At 40.4% G+C, this 16,216-nt stretch overlaps 1 protein-coding gene across 1 annotated transcript in view; it reads left to right on the top strand.

The window, feature by feature from the left end:
* Positions 1 to 8,424: 8,424 nt before the first annotated feature.
* LOC115512320 (glutamyl aminopeptidase) overlaps positions 8,425 to 16,216 on the top strand; it is an 86,788-nt gene continuing 78,996 nt past the window's right edge. The window contains exon 1 of the mRNA XM_030313253.1: positions 8,425 to 9,330. Coding sequence (XP_030169113.1) covers positions 8,702 to 9,330 — 629 coding nt within the window. The 5' untranslated portion in view covers positions 8,425 to 8,701. The remainder of the gene's footprint in view (positions 9,331 to 16,216) is intronic.

Genomic DNA, 16,216 nt, shown 5'->3' with positions numbered 1-16,216 from the left:
ATGTTGCCAGATATTGCCAGATGTGCCCTGAGGGGAGGGCAAAATGGTTCATGGTTGACAACTACCAGCCTGAAGTAAAAATTCAGCAATTAAAATGATTATGTATGGTAAAGAATACTAGTTAAAATCATGCTGGAGGATATGTCCTTCAACTTTTGATAGCTTAATAAATAGAATTTAACTTCTTATTCGTAGGAGGGTCCATTGGTAGTATGGAGTTGGGAAGGGGTATGTGATCGTTGGGAAGTTGAGATTCTTTCCATCTTGTGACTCTTCCATTTTCAATATATGACTTCAGATTTCCCTGGGGGTCAACATTTAGCTGGCAGGCCACTGAAGAGAGAATGTGGGGTCACACAGGTGGTATTCACGGACCAGGTCTGAAGAGAATATGATCATTCCTTTCCACATTCTATTAGCTAACATGGCATTCCATTTCCACAGCAAAGAAGGCTTAAAAATGTTGCGCCACTGTGAACCCAGAAGGAAAGGGAAATGTGCTTTATGAGCAATTAGCCAGTCACTGCCAATAAGCCACAATTACCTTAGATCTCAAATGTAACTTTGTCCTTATTATCAGATTTGAATATCTACAACAGTCAACTTGATAAAATTGTTAGCTAAATCTCCACGTGTCTTATTGCCATGTACGGACACTGTTGCTTTAGGGTTGGCAGTCTTGAGTTTCAGCTGCTAAAGGAAAGCAACAAAACGAATTGGGGTTTCTATACTGAACAACGCACACTCATCATGCAAATAGTTTTATAAGCGCTTAGGACAAATGAGCAATGCTGCCCTTCAGAGAGATGCAGGATGGAATGTTAAATGTTATGACTGAAATCACAGATTGGATGGGAACTTGAACTGACAGCCAGGGTTACCTCGGGAAAGTCACACGGCTGACTTTCTGGATATGGATCCGGGTATAGTTACTTCATGTCTGTCATGCTGGAATTGAGACACAGGATCCATCCATCATCAGGAAAATGAAACAGCTTCATTAAAATCTTCTGAGATGATAACTCACTCAGCTTCTCAAATCCATGACTTATTTGAAACATAGAATAACAAATAGTTTGCATTAAACAGCATTAGTGTGGCACACCTCTCATGTTTTTTGTTCTTTCACTAGGCTAATATTTCTCATCATTTAACTAATAAGCTAGACAGTACCTATACTACATAGATCACCAAACCAATTTCTCAGCACCCCAGGGCGGGAGGAGCACCCTCAGGGCATTAGAGGGCACAAAGTAATGCAAGAGCCACCCCACATGTTCAGGAAGGGGCACTCCCGATGACCTGATAGGTTGGAAGACCAGATAGATAAGCATACCTTATATATTGGACCTTGTAGTACATTGCTTCTTAGAAACAATATTGTGATTTGTTGCCCAGGCTGGTTGCAAGATCTACACAGTCTCAATGTAACCAAAATACAAAATTATTCATGGAGGAGTCTGGACTAACCCACAAATAGTATTAAATTCCTTCTGTTACATTTGGAGGCAGCATGGTGTGGTAAGTAGCAGCTGGGGCTCATAATAACTAACTCACAGAACTGCTGGATTCATTAAAAAGACAGCAAATAAAAGACATCTGGTCCCAAGTATGTACCATGAAGGTTGGTTCCGGGTCATTCCATTTTCTTCTTCTTTCCTTCCACTTGAATGCAATTACATTTACTTACATTTGTTTCTACATTAGTCTGAAGTGCAAATAAAATGACCTTTGGAAAGCAAAATAAAAATATGTTCCCCTCCCAGTACAAGTCTGTTCAGAAAACAATCAAGTTGAAATAGACATACAGAGCAGTGATGATGAAAAATAAGCATAAACTATCAGCACGCAGCTGAATAATCTTTATAAGAACGTGAAGAGAGAAGGCACCTTGCCTTGGCTATGGCCTTCAGGTCTTTATAAAAATGTTGACAGCAATTGGCACAGTATTTTTCATCTATGGATGGCCTTTTTTCTTCTTCTGAGTTACTGCAGTGAAATATACTGCAGCAAAATAAATCCTACAATGAGGGGAGGACAGCATAGGGCAGACATGGCTAGCTGACCCCCAAAGATGCACCCCCCCCTCTCCTGAAGGGTAGGGTTGTTGGCTGCCTGCCTGTCCCAGCCTCTTGGCTTTTAAAGGGAGCCATGTGACTATTTCTGGCCAGTGAGCCAGAGTAATGCTTAAGTAACTCTTGTGAGCAAGAGTAATGCTTAAGACAAAAGCATACTGAAAAGAGTGATAAACAAAAACCAGAAGACATGCTAAGAAAAGAGAGCACCAACAGGAGAAACAACATCCCTGTTCCCCCAAGGATGACTTTGATCATTTTAATGCAGCTCAAGTCTTTACTCCCAAAGGAAACAACAATTAAAGACAACTTTATTTGATAAAATTAATGTGGTAATTAATAAAGAGATCTTCAAACCAGTGTTAATAAATAAAAATTGGAAAATTATAGTCCTTTCCTCTGAAAGAAATAAGTGATATTCCTGAAGATGAAGAATGGATCTACTAGGATTTTTCTGGGAAACAGGCTCCCAAATCATCATTGCTAGTATAATTCACTTGGCCCTCTCATAGACTGAAAGAACATTGGGTAAGATGTTTTCCCTACATTAACATGATTTTTTGCAGACTTCTGCAGATAGGAGAGAAGGGACAGAGAAAATATTGCCAAGAATTTTGACACTACAAAGACTGGAAGGGAATGTTGAGTGAATTAAGAACTCTAGGAGGTTTTAACACTCAGAATATACAGCCATTGCTTAGTGCACTGAGAAAATTTATAAAGATAATTTTGAAATTCTTAGAACAACAGAAATCTAGCCTATATTATCACTATTATTTTTCTTTTGTTGCTTCTCTATCCTACCACAGTCGCCCAGTGTATTACTGCACATTAGGGAACCCAATATAAAAGTAGTTTAAAATTATAGAAATAATAAATCCTTTTGGTTTATTTTCTTTGCTTTTCTGAATATTTTCAAAATCTCTACATTCTAAGAACAAAGCAGGGGTGTAAACACATGCTTTTAGAAGTATATACTAAAAATTTTTTTAAATGTCCATATTTTGGGGTACCTGGGTGGCTCAGCCAGTTAAGCCTCTGACTTCATCTCAGGTCATGATCTCCTGATCCGTGAGTTTGAGCCCCGTGTTGGGCTCTATGCTGACAGCGAAGAGCCTGGGACCTGCTTGGGATTCTGTGTCTCCCTCTATCTCTGCCCCTCCCCCCTGCTTGTGCCCTGTCTAAATTAAATATTTATTGGGGTGCCCGGGTGGCTCAGTCAGTTGAGCGTCCAACTCCTGATTTCAGCTCAGGTCATGATCCTGGTTTAATGGGATTGAGCCCAGTGTGGACTGAGTGTGGAGACTGCTTAAGATTCTCTCTCTCCCTCTGCTTCTCTCCCCCACTCACATGCTCTCTCTCTCTCTCTAAAATAATAATAAATACATAAATAAATAAAAATGAAAAAATTTTTAAATATTTATTGAGTCAATATATATTTGTTGAATGACGAATAGTGGCATGCAGACACTTTTTGAGAGGTGGGTAAAGTGAACTGATTTTTTCTGGGGCGATCCAAACGAGTAAAAGAAACAAAAAGATTGTTGCTTGTGACTCACGAAACCCTGGTGCCCGTGGGTCACGTGGGTGGGGACTTCATGAACACGATCTGTGTATCCCAGAAAAACCTGCAGAAGGCCATTCAGAATCAGTCCGGAAACAATACGGAATAGAGAGGACACAAGCCTGTTGTTTCATTGATTTTTATCTTATATTGAATTACATTTGGATTTATATTGAATTCAATTCAATATTTATATTGCATAAATTGATAATTATTAAAATTATTTAAATATTTTACATTTTAAAATTTAATATTTAAAAATTTAAATATATTTAATTAATTATATTTAATTAAATATAATTAATTAAAAATGTTTAAATATTTAAAATATAAAAATTTATTTAAAATTATTAAAATAAAATTATTAAAAATTATTAAAATATCAAATAAATTGAATAAATTCAATATTTATATTGAATTACATTTGGATACGTGTTGGAGGTTTCTTCTCATCATTATCTTTGAAACATCCTTCTTCTTCCTCTCTCCCTCTCTTCTTCCTTGCCTCTTGACCGTCTTTTTCAGTCTCCTCTTCCTCATCTTCACTGCAGTGTAGTTCTCCATATTGTGCCAGTCACTGGACAAATTCATTATGACCGGCCAACCCAAGTTCGGTGTGGCATGCTGAACATTTTCTGTCCTGATATGTGCAGCTATTTTCAGCTGTTGGAAAAAGATAGTTGAGATCACTTAATCTGAAAACCAATTGAACCCCTTATAACTTTTGCTGAGGCCAAATGAAATATGAAGAATAGGAAATAAAATATCACTGACCAAGGTCACAGTGAACATCACCAGCATGGGTTTAGCCTTCCCGATCAGCTAAGTCATATGCGATGTCACTCTCCTTTTTCGACTCTAGTGAAACCGTTACCGTTTGGAAATGCCTGGATTGACCATGGGTTTATAGAATTGACATGCCTGATAAGAGTGACCCTGTGGCAAGGCGAAGACCAACGGGTTCCCCTCCTCCCTGTTCCCTATGTTATACAGCCCGACTTGCAGATTCTGCTTCCTCCATCATGACTCTAGCTTGTCATTATTGCCTGTTATTCTGCTAAACCATGGAGTTCAGCTCTGATCAACTAATAGGAGTAAAGAGCTAGACAAATAGTCACACTGTTGTATTAATTACTGACATTTTTGGAGTTGTTCCTAGTTCTCTGGTGAGTTGGCAGCATCCTATGTCCATACAAGTGCCAGTAGTCTCTGGAGTACATGTAATTCCTGGGACCTAACAAAAATCTTTAAATTAAAGCTCCAAGTGTAAAAGGGAGGTACACATCGTCTATTCAGTATTATAGTGGGTCTCTTGCATCAATCTACCTGCTCTGGAAAGGAATTAGCCAGGAAGTCCCTTACCTACTCAAGATCAGGTATGATTTCCATGTCCTCACCTCTAGGGAATTTCTTTCTGATCGTTCTTGAAATTTGAACTGAGTTTATTTTATCTCAACATTTCTGGCATATTATGTCCATGAACGCTTCCCATTCTGGATCCTTGGTGTTCTTTACCCTCCATTCTATTTATCTCTTTGTTTATTTGATAAGCAAACAATGAACACTTATGCTCTATAGGGGACAGATATTGGACTTACTTCCCTGGGTACAAAATGATAACACACATTGTCAAAAGGTATGGGCAAGGGGAGTGTGGTCTACGATCCATAATGAATGGCTTTGCATTCACTCCACTGGCTTGAATCTGCTAAGTGGAAACTGACCAGAGATAGCCTTTTCAAGTTACCTATGTCTAATGCAGATTTTTCAACACAAGATTCATCAGTATAAACTGTTTAATCTAGGTGAGTGCCTATGATGGTTGATTGGTCTCCTTGTAGGAATAGATTCTCTTTGTCTCTCTCTCTCCTCCATCAGTGGCTGCCCTTGACTGCCGCTGTGGATTAGATTTGGCTTTCAAGATCAAGAACCTCCTGCCACAGACTCGATACTTCAGTGTCAAGGAGAGGAAGGATAGCAAGTGCTACTGCAATGAAGTGCAGTGTCATCAAATTATGAGAGCTAGGGGCTTTGTATTTAGTAACCCCTAATAATTTGTTCCTAGATGTGTTCAGTGCACATGCTGGCTCTGCTATCCCCACATAGCTGGCTGGATGTTTTACATCTACAACATCAGGCAACCCTCTAACATGTGATACTGATAAGATGCAGTGCCCTTCACGGGGTCTAGGCAGCCCTTACGGGTTGATACCAAGATGCTGTGGTAAGAACTGGGGCTGAGACTCAAAATTTGCACAAATGGGTGCGTGTGGGTATGCACACACACTACGTACATGGGTTTAAGGTATTTCATTTCCTCTATCAAAAATACTACATTTAAATAATGGGTCCCATGTGGTGGAATTTTGGGCAGAACGGGGGAGAGTTTTATATCAGTTGACCATTCTTTTTTTTTTTTTAATGTTCATTTATTTTTGACAGAGAGAGAGAGAGAGAGAGACAGGGCATGAGTGGGGGAGGGGCAGAGAGAGAGGAAGACACAGAATCTGAAACAGGCTCCAGGCTCTGAGCTGTCAGCACAGAGCCCGACGCGGGGCTCGAACTCACAGACTGCGAGATCATGACCTGAGCCGAAGTCGGATGCTCAACCGACCGAGCCACCCAGGCGCCCCAGCAGTTGACCATTCTTAATCCCCCTTAAGTTCACTTTATCCCAAAAGTCTATTATCTACTTTGTTCCATCTAGCCACAAGCTTAGGGCCTGGTGGTAACATTGCTGTCTTTCTAGATGAGGTTGAATTTAAGAGCTTCAGGTGTGTTGCCTCAGCTGAGACTTTTTAGAAATGCTTCCAGTTTAACACAATTTTATGTACATTCTTCCAAATACTTTTAATTTTAGTCATGATGTTGAGATAAATATGATCCACATTTTCCCCTTCATCTAATGAAATGTCAGGTGATCTTTCCAATAAAAAGGGGGTCTTTTAAGGGCTAAAACACAGGGATTTGATTTTTCATTTTTTTTTATTAAAAAAAAATTTTTTTTTTTAAGTTTATTTTTGAGACAGAGAGAGAGACAGAGCATGAACGGGGGAGGGGCAGAGAGAGAGGGAGACACAGAACCGGAAGCAGGCTCCAGGCTCTGAGCCATCAGCCCAGAGCCCGACGCGGGGCTCGAACTCACGGTCTGTGAGATCATGACCTGAGCTGAAGTCGGACGCTTAACTGACCGAGCCACCCAGGCGCCCCGGGATTTGATTTTTCAAAATTAAACACACTATGATTTAAAAAGTCTAGGATTGTTTCAGAATGTGAAGTTAACAAACACAAGATGAACTTGTAATCTAGAAAAATATATCCCTCTTCCCTTTAATTCTATTTTTACTACTATTTTATAAGAAAACAATAGAAATGTACAGAGCAAAATGGACTCTCTTGCTTTTAAAGTCTCCCCCCCGCCCTTTTGTTTAGTTGGTACTTTGGAACAGTATAAAGTACCATTTCTCAGGGAGTTCCACGGAACACAAGTCCCACAAAAGTTACCTCACTAAAAATGTTCATCACCAGTTAAATGTAGAAATTATTCAATAGTATATCCTGTCTGGAGATTTACAATGTATGTTACCATCTGGAGGCTCTGAGAGAATAGAAGGTAGTAAAAGAACAGTGTAGTTAGATGTATGGACTTTGGACTCAGACAACTTGGGTACAAGCTCCAAGTCTGCTATTTACTGATTGTGTGACTTTGAGCAAGTGCCTTAACCTCTTTAAATGTCAGTTTTCCCATCTCTAAGATGGCCATCAAAATAGTACCAACCTTACAGAGTTGTCGGAAGACTTCACTAATAGCTTCGATAATGTACTTAGCAGAGTGCTTGGCACAGAGAAAGCTCTCAAATTTTTGATAATTATTATTGTATTGTCATTATTAGAGGTGGCTTGGGGTCTACACCTTAGCTACTCATAAACATTCAGGTCTCTGCTGTGATTTCCATCTTGACCTTATCATTCAGAGGCGATAGATTTGCACAGATAATGGATCTCCCAACAAGCCAGCTTTCCCATCTGGAATCTGCTCCAAACATGATCTACACTTTGAAGTCTAATGAAGCCAATCTCACTCACAGGCAAACTGCAGAGAGGAGTTTATCTACACCAGTTTAGCTATCTAACTTAACAAGTTTATCTCCCTTGTCATTCTGTCCTTTCAATCCTTTCCTTTTTATTTTATTTACTATTATTATTATTATTATTATTATTATTATTATTTTTACTTACTTCTTGTTATGCTTTTCAGCTGCAGTGCTGTTTTGGCTGATTTCGTGTTCCCCTCCCTCTTTCTATCCAGCATTATACTGAACTGATTTCAGGCAACTTGGCTATGCTTTGTTAACCCAGCAATTTAACAAATAGTTACTGAGCACCTAAGTGGTCCTTGAATTTAGGTATCGCTTTGAACATGCAAGCCCAGGATATGACTCCGGTAAAGGCAGAGTCTGAATGTTTTCCTAACATGAGGGGGGGGGGGGAACCGAAAAGAAAACAGCTTCTTTGGCAAGCTACCTGATTAAAGAGCTGAAATTCAAGAAGCCCTCTGGTGAGGAGAGAGACACTGTGAGCACAACAGGAAGAAGCCATAGACCCAGTAGCAAAGGTTGAGTTTTCCTATCGCAAGCACACTTCTTTTTCCATACGCCCTCTCTCTGAAAGCTGCTGACAGAGCTTTGGCAAAGACTCATCCTCCCGCTCCCTGATAAGCTAAGCCCTACTTTATATTTAACTCACTCCTGAGCAGGAGGGGTGGGGTGGGGATGCCTCGTTTATAAGGGGAGCTGTGACAGTCTTCTCGGCAGTCCTCTTCCTCCAGCTCAGCCTGTCTTCTGGAGCCCTTATCCCACCCCCTGGTTTCCGCCTTCATCCTTCAGTGGCCGGTGGGGAACGTGAGGGGAGAGGAAAGACGCAAGGCTGTCAGAGAGGGGTGTGGGAAAAAGGAACACAGGCTGCCAAGCCAGGGAATTCCTAACAATTTAAAAAGGAAGTCAGCTGACGTTAGTTAAATTTAACATCCTTTTATGTGCAATATTTGACTTTGGAAACAAAAATGAACTTTGTGGAGGAAGAGGCCTCCAAGAGATACTGCATTAAAACGAAACATGTGGCTATTATCTGTGCGGTGGTGGTGGGGGTAGGATTAATAGTAGGACTTTCCGTGGGCTTGACCAGGTCGAATCACTCCAGCGGGGACGCTGGGCAGGGCACAGCTCCGGCTCCTTCCCACTCTCCTTCCACCGAGAGCCCGCCACAGGACCAGGGGGTCTGCCCTACCAGCGAAGATGAAAGTGGAGACTGGAAAAACTTCAGGCTGCCGGACTTCATCAACCCAGTGCACTACGACCTGCAGGTGAAGCCCCTGATGGAGGAGGACACGTACACAGGCAGCGTGACCATCTCCATCAACGTGAGCGCGCCCACCCGGCACCTGTGGCTGCACCTGCGGGAGACCAGGCTCACCCGGCTCCCGCAGCTGAGGAGGCCCTCGGGGGAGCAGGTGCAAGTCAGGCGGTGCTTCGAGTACAAAAAGCAGGAGTACGTGGTGATGGAGGCGGGAGAGGAGCTTGCACCCAGCAGTGGCCAGGATGTCTATCTCCTGACCATGGAGTTCGCCGGCTGGCTGAACGGCTCGCTCGTGGGGTTTTACAGAACGACTTACGTGGAGAACGGACAGATCAAGTAAATATTAACTTTTGCTTCCTTTACCCTCGGCTCGCCTACTTGTTTTTCATTTCTTTTCCTTTCCTTTTCACTTTCCACTTTTTAATTGTTTCGTTGGTCTGACTGTTTTCTAAACTTGGTTTCAATTCTGCTTGTTCGCCTGGGAGACAGAAACCCATGCCCTGCTGTATTTTCAAAGCCTGTCCTAAAACTTGAAAGTATTGAGTGAGCTGCATGGAGTTCAAAAAAATCAGTGTAACTCTTTTATTTCATCGGGAGAAATCATAATGTACTGCATCCTGTCGGAATGCAGAAACTACCTACAGAAACTACCTCAGATTTTTAAAATACACGTGTTTGGCAAATTTCACTGCCATTAGTCTTGGGCTGTAGGACAGTGATTTTAAACTGAACTTTAAAAAATGTATTACACTAAATTCAAGTGAAAGTCAGTAAATGTCAATTATAATCTTGAGTATTTTTTTTGGAGAAAAGATGTTGAAAGAGTATGTAGAATCCGTGGAATTGTCTCTGTGTCTGTATGTAGGAAGGAAGGCAGGATTATGTCTTTGTTTTATAATGGCCAGAACCATGTTTCACTGATAAATTTTTAATAAACACTCACTGAGTCCACCCATTAGTGGCAGCACACGGATAAATCTTTGGGCTTATTGTCCATCATGCAGTATGCAATGGTAATGCTCCATAAACGATATATTGTAATATAAAAGATATATTAAGTAATTAAAGACATAAAAATATATTAAGTAATTAGTATACGTATTTGTACATTTCCCTGTTTAGCAAAGATGGTTACTTGCCTTGACAATCAATCAGATGCTATTACCAGAACTATGTTAAAGGCATAAACTCTCTCAATGAATTAAAAAAAACCCTTCACTCTGTGGGTGTGGCCCTTGCATCAGGAAAGAAAGCTGTACTGAGGTATCACTGAACTTGAAACTGCTTTGACCTTGCTTACATGGATTCTTGACAAGTAAATGATTAAGTGTCACCATTCACAAATGTGAGTCCGGGCCAGCCCACTGAATATCCCTGCCCTATGTTGTTTTAAGCATCTTGGAAACCACTGGAGCAAAGTAAGCCTTTTGGTCAAAATTCCTCCTACTGTTTGTCAGAGAGACCCAGGGACTAAAATGAAATGTTTAAGTATCTCTGTCTTACTGTGAGGTACACTAGTAAATTGAGCAGAAATGATAATTTGAGAAAATATTTGGAGAGCACGCTCATTTAGATACGATATCTTAATATCGTTAGTAATAAAACAAGCTTCTTTTTGGCTGACATTTTTTTCTCCTTACAAAAATTAAAAATAATGAAAGCATGGAAAATTATAAAGATGGAAAATCAAAAAAAAAATAAAGAGAATTTTCACATCCAGTGGTAACTTTGGTAACATGTTAATGAATATTTTTTAGGCAATCAAATTGTAATCATATTATGTCTATGTATCTATATACCTTTGTAACTTCATATAAGCATTTCCTCTCATTCTTCTATATTTTCAAGAATCTGATTTTAGGGGCGCCTGGGTGGCGCAGTCGGTTAAGCGTCCGACTTCAGCAGGTCACGATCTCGCGGTCCGTGAGTTCGAGCCCGCGTCAGGCTCTGGGCTGATGGCTCGGAGCCTGGAGCCTGTTTCTGATTCTGTGTCTCCCTCTCTCGCTGCCCCTCCCCCGTTCACGCTCTGTCTCTCTCTGTCCCAAAAATAAATAAACGTTGAAAAAAAAAAAAGAATCTGATTTTAAAGACTCAGCATGAATGCACTATTATTATCTAACCCCTGTTTCCTAATACTGGACATTTAAGTCGCTTTCAGTATTACAATAAACAAGTCAGAAAAGACCATAGTTGTAAGTAAGCCTTTAAGTATATATCTGTTTATTTCCTTATGTTAGGAGATATCCAATAAAATAGAATTAATTGCTGGGTCAAAGAGTACAAATATATCGAGAAACTTGTAACATTTATTTTGCTTATTTCATAAATGACACACATTCACTGCAGAACACTTGAACAGAGAAAATTGCTCTCACTCAGGTATAGTCATTGTTAATATTTAAGTAGGTATTCTTCTAGTATTTTTTCTGAGCACAGATAAACATGGCCTTATGTTGTACATAGTATCATGTAACAAGCTTTTAGAATATATCCCCCCTTTACGTGATTTGTAGATGGTTTAATAGATACATGATCATTGATTATATGAATATAATCAACTTTTCCATTAAATTTGGGCATTGACGTTTCTCCTACTCTTTTACCTTTTTTAATAAATACCCATAAAAATGTAATAACATCCTTACAAAAATATGTGTAACGCTTTCTAATATTTCTATAGGAAACTTCCTAGGAAATTGGCCCAAACTACAAAGTACATATGTATGTATGCAGGTGTGTATGTATACACACATATGCATATATATAAGGCATGTGCATGTGTGTGCATGTGTCTCCAAACTGAATTTGAAAGATCTGTCCCAGATTTTCTTTCCACAAATGATGAGTAACAGTGTCTATTTCTCTGACCTTCGCTAGTGATTAAATGAGTTTTTAGACTTTCCAATTTGGGGGGGGGAAGGCCTAGTATTTGGAAGAATACTCACTTTCAAGAGATTCTAAAAATTCATTAGTTAAAGTGAAAACAAGTCAAAACTTTTAAGTGATTGTTGCTAAGACGTTAAAATTGTTGCTTGGGTTGAGAAAACAATAGAGATTTCATCTGAGTAAAGCCAGCAAAATATTATAAAAATTCTGTGCACGACAGAAGGCCAACAAAGATGGAACAAGATTCCATTAATAAATTTCTGTTATGTATTTCACAAGTTTAAAAAAGCACTAGGTGCAAATATATATAGTATTCATTCAACTCTGGATTGTTTTACTGGCCAGGTAATTTTACCGTAAGATATATACACCCGAGAGCCGCTATTCTGAAACTCAGCTGTCTGTGATTGTTGTTCAGCAAATCTAAGTTACAGCAAGATTGGCGAGATAGGGGGGCTCAGGTTCTCATGGAGGATTGGGAGCCCAAGGTTGTCTGCTTTTATCAGTAGTAGCTGATGCTATCACATTACACAGGATGCCGCCGGTTCTTCACTGCATAATGGTTTGGGAACAGTCCTGGCACGTACTCAGGAGCCTTAGTTAGGCTAAATGGACCCCTTTTTTGTTTATCTTGCTTTGAAATATTTCAAGCGTATGAGGAAAGTCCATACATTTTTTTATTCCAGCCTCTACATAACATTTTGACAATGCAGGCCTATAGGGGTTCTCATCCACAGTGTCCATATAAGGGCTCAGGAGTGAGTTCATTGGGAGCAGCACCTTTCTCTCATATTCTAGAGCGAGCTGCGTGATATTTGATGCACATGCAATTTAAAATACCATCATAGCAGTACGCTTTTTAAGTATACAGTCCAATGGTATTTTCTGCCTCTTCTGTCTTATTGTAAAATTAAACTCCAGGACTGAGTACTGGCTGTTGCATATTATCATTGGGATATTATCGTTGCCACCACAACGCAAACTCAACACGAGTGTGCTCAGTAGCAACCAACATTTCCTGATTTCTGCATATACAACCAGGACTTGAACTTGAATGTCACAGAGAGGAACCAACTGTCTGGGCTGCTTTCCCTCAGATTCGGAGGCAAGAGGAGAGTTGGAGAAGAAGGTAGAGTCAGTTTAGAGCTCCCTGGCATTAATACCCACCCATATCATCTTGCTGGGGACAGAGCTATAGTGAGGCTTAGGAGAAGAAAGTTTGAGAAACTTAAAAGTCATTTTTCCTACTTTCTGGTCTGTTCCTTGTGATCGGAAGAAACTACTTTTAAAAGGGTCAGAACCTTTGGAATGTTTTTCTGTGCATACCGCTAATACCCGCCACCCTCTCACTGTGTTGTGTAGCAAGCATTTCCAGTGGTTCCGTTCCCAACAGAGTTGCCTTCTACTCTCGTCTCCAAAGTGTATACTGTTTTCTTCTCTCTAAGGGTCAGCATTTCCTTCTTGGTGTTTGAGCTACTCTCACACAGCATTTCCCAGCCTGCTGTTCCACAGAGTTCTAGTTGAACAGGATATTAACAGATATTTCCAGAACAAAATCAGGGGAGGGATTCTGTGGCCAAATTAGTTTGGGCAATAATACTAAATACAAAAAAATATGTTTCCTTTTTTTTTTTTTAATGATGGAACTTCTGAGAGACTTTTATAGAATAACATACATTATGAATCTCTAGAGACTGCCATGAATCTCTGGAGTATGCAGTTTCCCAACTGTGTGAGGCTGTGAAATCTTCTGTGGGTCCCTGAGAGCAGGGCTGTCCCTCTCTTATTCACTGTCTAGCACACAGTGTACTTCGATATTACTGAATGAATATAAAGAAGCATTTTTATGTAGGCTCTCACATGACTGTTGTCCTCTGGCACATGCTGGGACATGCTGCGTAGCCAGAGCCCTTTTCCCGTTATGCAGTCCAACGTCTACCAGTAACCTCTCTGTCTTCCCACTCAGTCAGGACGGACATTTTTTCTGGGTTCCTTTTCTCCCCATCTCCTCAAAAGGAAGAGGAATTGGTAAAAAAAAAATTTTTTTTAACTTAGGACTGCAGTCTTCATATTTCAAGGACTGAGAATCATTGGAATTAGCAGGAATTACAATTAGAATTTACAAGGGGGACAGATGGAGGCTAGTTTGGGTTTTCTGGGTATTCACAGCATTGCTAGGATTGAAGCTGAATTCTGATATAATGGTGGGATGTCAAAAGGCAGAGGCAAGCAAGAACATAAAAGCAGATAAAAAAGGAAAGGCACAAGTGAGAAAAGCAGAGTGAGGAAAAGAAATTAGCTTGTAGGAGAGGTTTAGATGAAGAGGTGAGCTGGAGATAACTCTGGAAATTTCATTGCGGGGCGTGGGAAAGAAAGGCTAGCTAATGGCAGGCATGTAGGAAAAATTAACTAGCAGCTATTTAGGTGGATGGTGAGGGAAAGAGTTAAGTCCCTATGGGGGCACATGGGAGATCTTGCAGTGATCCAGGAGAGAGAAGATGGAGATCAGGTAGAACAGTGATTTCAGGACAGACAGAAGAGGACACAGTGGAGAAAATCGTTTGGAGGTGACATGGTCAGGCTTTGAAGACTGCTTGACTGTGAGAAAGAGGTGAGTTAGTTATGTGTACAATATGCCACAGATGTCTGATCTGATAGCTCACACCTTTAACTGATACTGGAAATAGAATGGTAGAACCTGGTTTGGGGGCGAAGGTCATGACTTTGCTATCAGACATCTAGGAAGACATGTCCAATAGGCATTTGGATACATAAGTCTGAAGCACAAGGTTAGGGCTTATAAGAAAGATTAGGAATTAATGTGAAAAAATGGCAAAACAGAAACCAGTGAGGGGTGCCTGCGTGGCTCAGTCAGTTGAGTGTCCGACTTTGGCCCAGGTCATGATCTCATGGTTCATGAGTTCGAGCCCCGCGTCAGGCTCTGTGCTGACAGCTCAGAGCCTGGAGCCTGTTTCGGATTCTGTGTCTCCCTCTCTCTCTGCCTCTCCCCTGCTCATGCTCTGTCTCTATCTCTCAAAAGTGAGTAAACATTAAAAAAAAAAGAAAGAAACCAGTGAGATGGTTCTAGTTAAGTGTGTGTGTGTGTGTGTGTGTGTGTGTGTGTGTGTGATATATTTGCACATGCATGGAGATGTGTACTCATTTGTAGGTTTAATCTTGACGTTTGTTCATTATATTCTTAGACTGATATGTTGAGCTATCAGTATACCTATTATCAATAAACAATATATCTATTTTTGGTCTTGTTGCCTGTTGCAGGAGGCATGGTAATTTCCTTTATTTTGGAAGCAAGGAAACAAATTTTACTTGACCTTGAATGTCTTCTACATAGAAAAAAAGCAACTGGAAAATACATTTAAATAATTAACTGGTGCGGTGTCTGGGGTGGCTCAGTTGGTTAAGTATCTGACTTAGGCTCAGGTCATGATCTCATGGTTCACAAGTTCGAGCCCTGCACCAGTGTTTGCTCTGACGGCTCAGAGCCTGGAGCCTCCTTCAAATTCTGTGTCTCTGTCTCTCTCTCTCTCTGCCTCTCCCTCACTTGTGTGCTCACTCTCTCCCTGTCTCTCTCTCTCAAAACTAAATAAATAAATAAAAAAGCAAAGCTAAACCATGATACATTTAAAAAATACTGGTTCGTTCAAACCACCATGAAAATATGTTGGAGTCTGAATAATCTAGATGGATTGTCTTGCTGCTAATCAGCTCCCCTATTTAATTCTGCAGTCCTTTCCTTAGTCTGCACAGCCTCTTAGCAATTGTGGCTGCCTCGTCTCCATCAGAAGGCCTTTGTTGAAGGTTTTCACACAGATCTTGCCATTTATTTTGCTGGTTTAAGTTACTAAATTGCTGAACATAGCCTGAGAGTCTTCATTGGAGATGCCAGATGATATATGAGGTAATCAAGGAAAAATTTTTTTAAGTAGATTCAGAGTGAACTGGTCTGTGACTTGCATCTCACCTCCTCTTCCTCCAGCTTTCTCTAAAGTCACCTTGATCTGATGTACTCTGAGAAGTCAGAGGGATTTCTTCCCTTTTGTGAATTAATAAGCTACACAGAATTGTATTTTTAATGTGCTGGTCTAGTAAGTGACTTATTAACATGACATAGAGAGAGGCCCCTACGGAAAAATGGTTTAGCTCAGCACATTTGCCTGGCATTATAATTATTCAGGACATGCTCACAAGTCACTCCTGAACACATCGTGCACTTAGCCAGGCTTTCCCCATTAATTTGCAGCACAACACAACTGATTCTAAAAAGAAGAGGTTTTAATCACCGAGTAAAACCTCCCCCAAGAAGGTATGACCTAAA

The sequence above is a fragment of the Lynx canadensis genome, chromosome B1, assembly GCF_007474595.2.
Source record: "Lynx canadensis isolate LIC74 chromosome B1, mLynCan4.pri.v2, whole genome shotgun sequence".
NCBI lineage: Eukaryota > Metazoa > Chordata > Mammalia > Carnivora > Felidae > Lynx > Lynx canadensis.
Note: the sequence above shows the minus strand (reverse complement) of the source record. Positions and strands in the feature narration are given on the sequence as shown.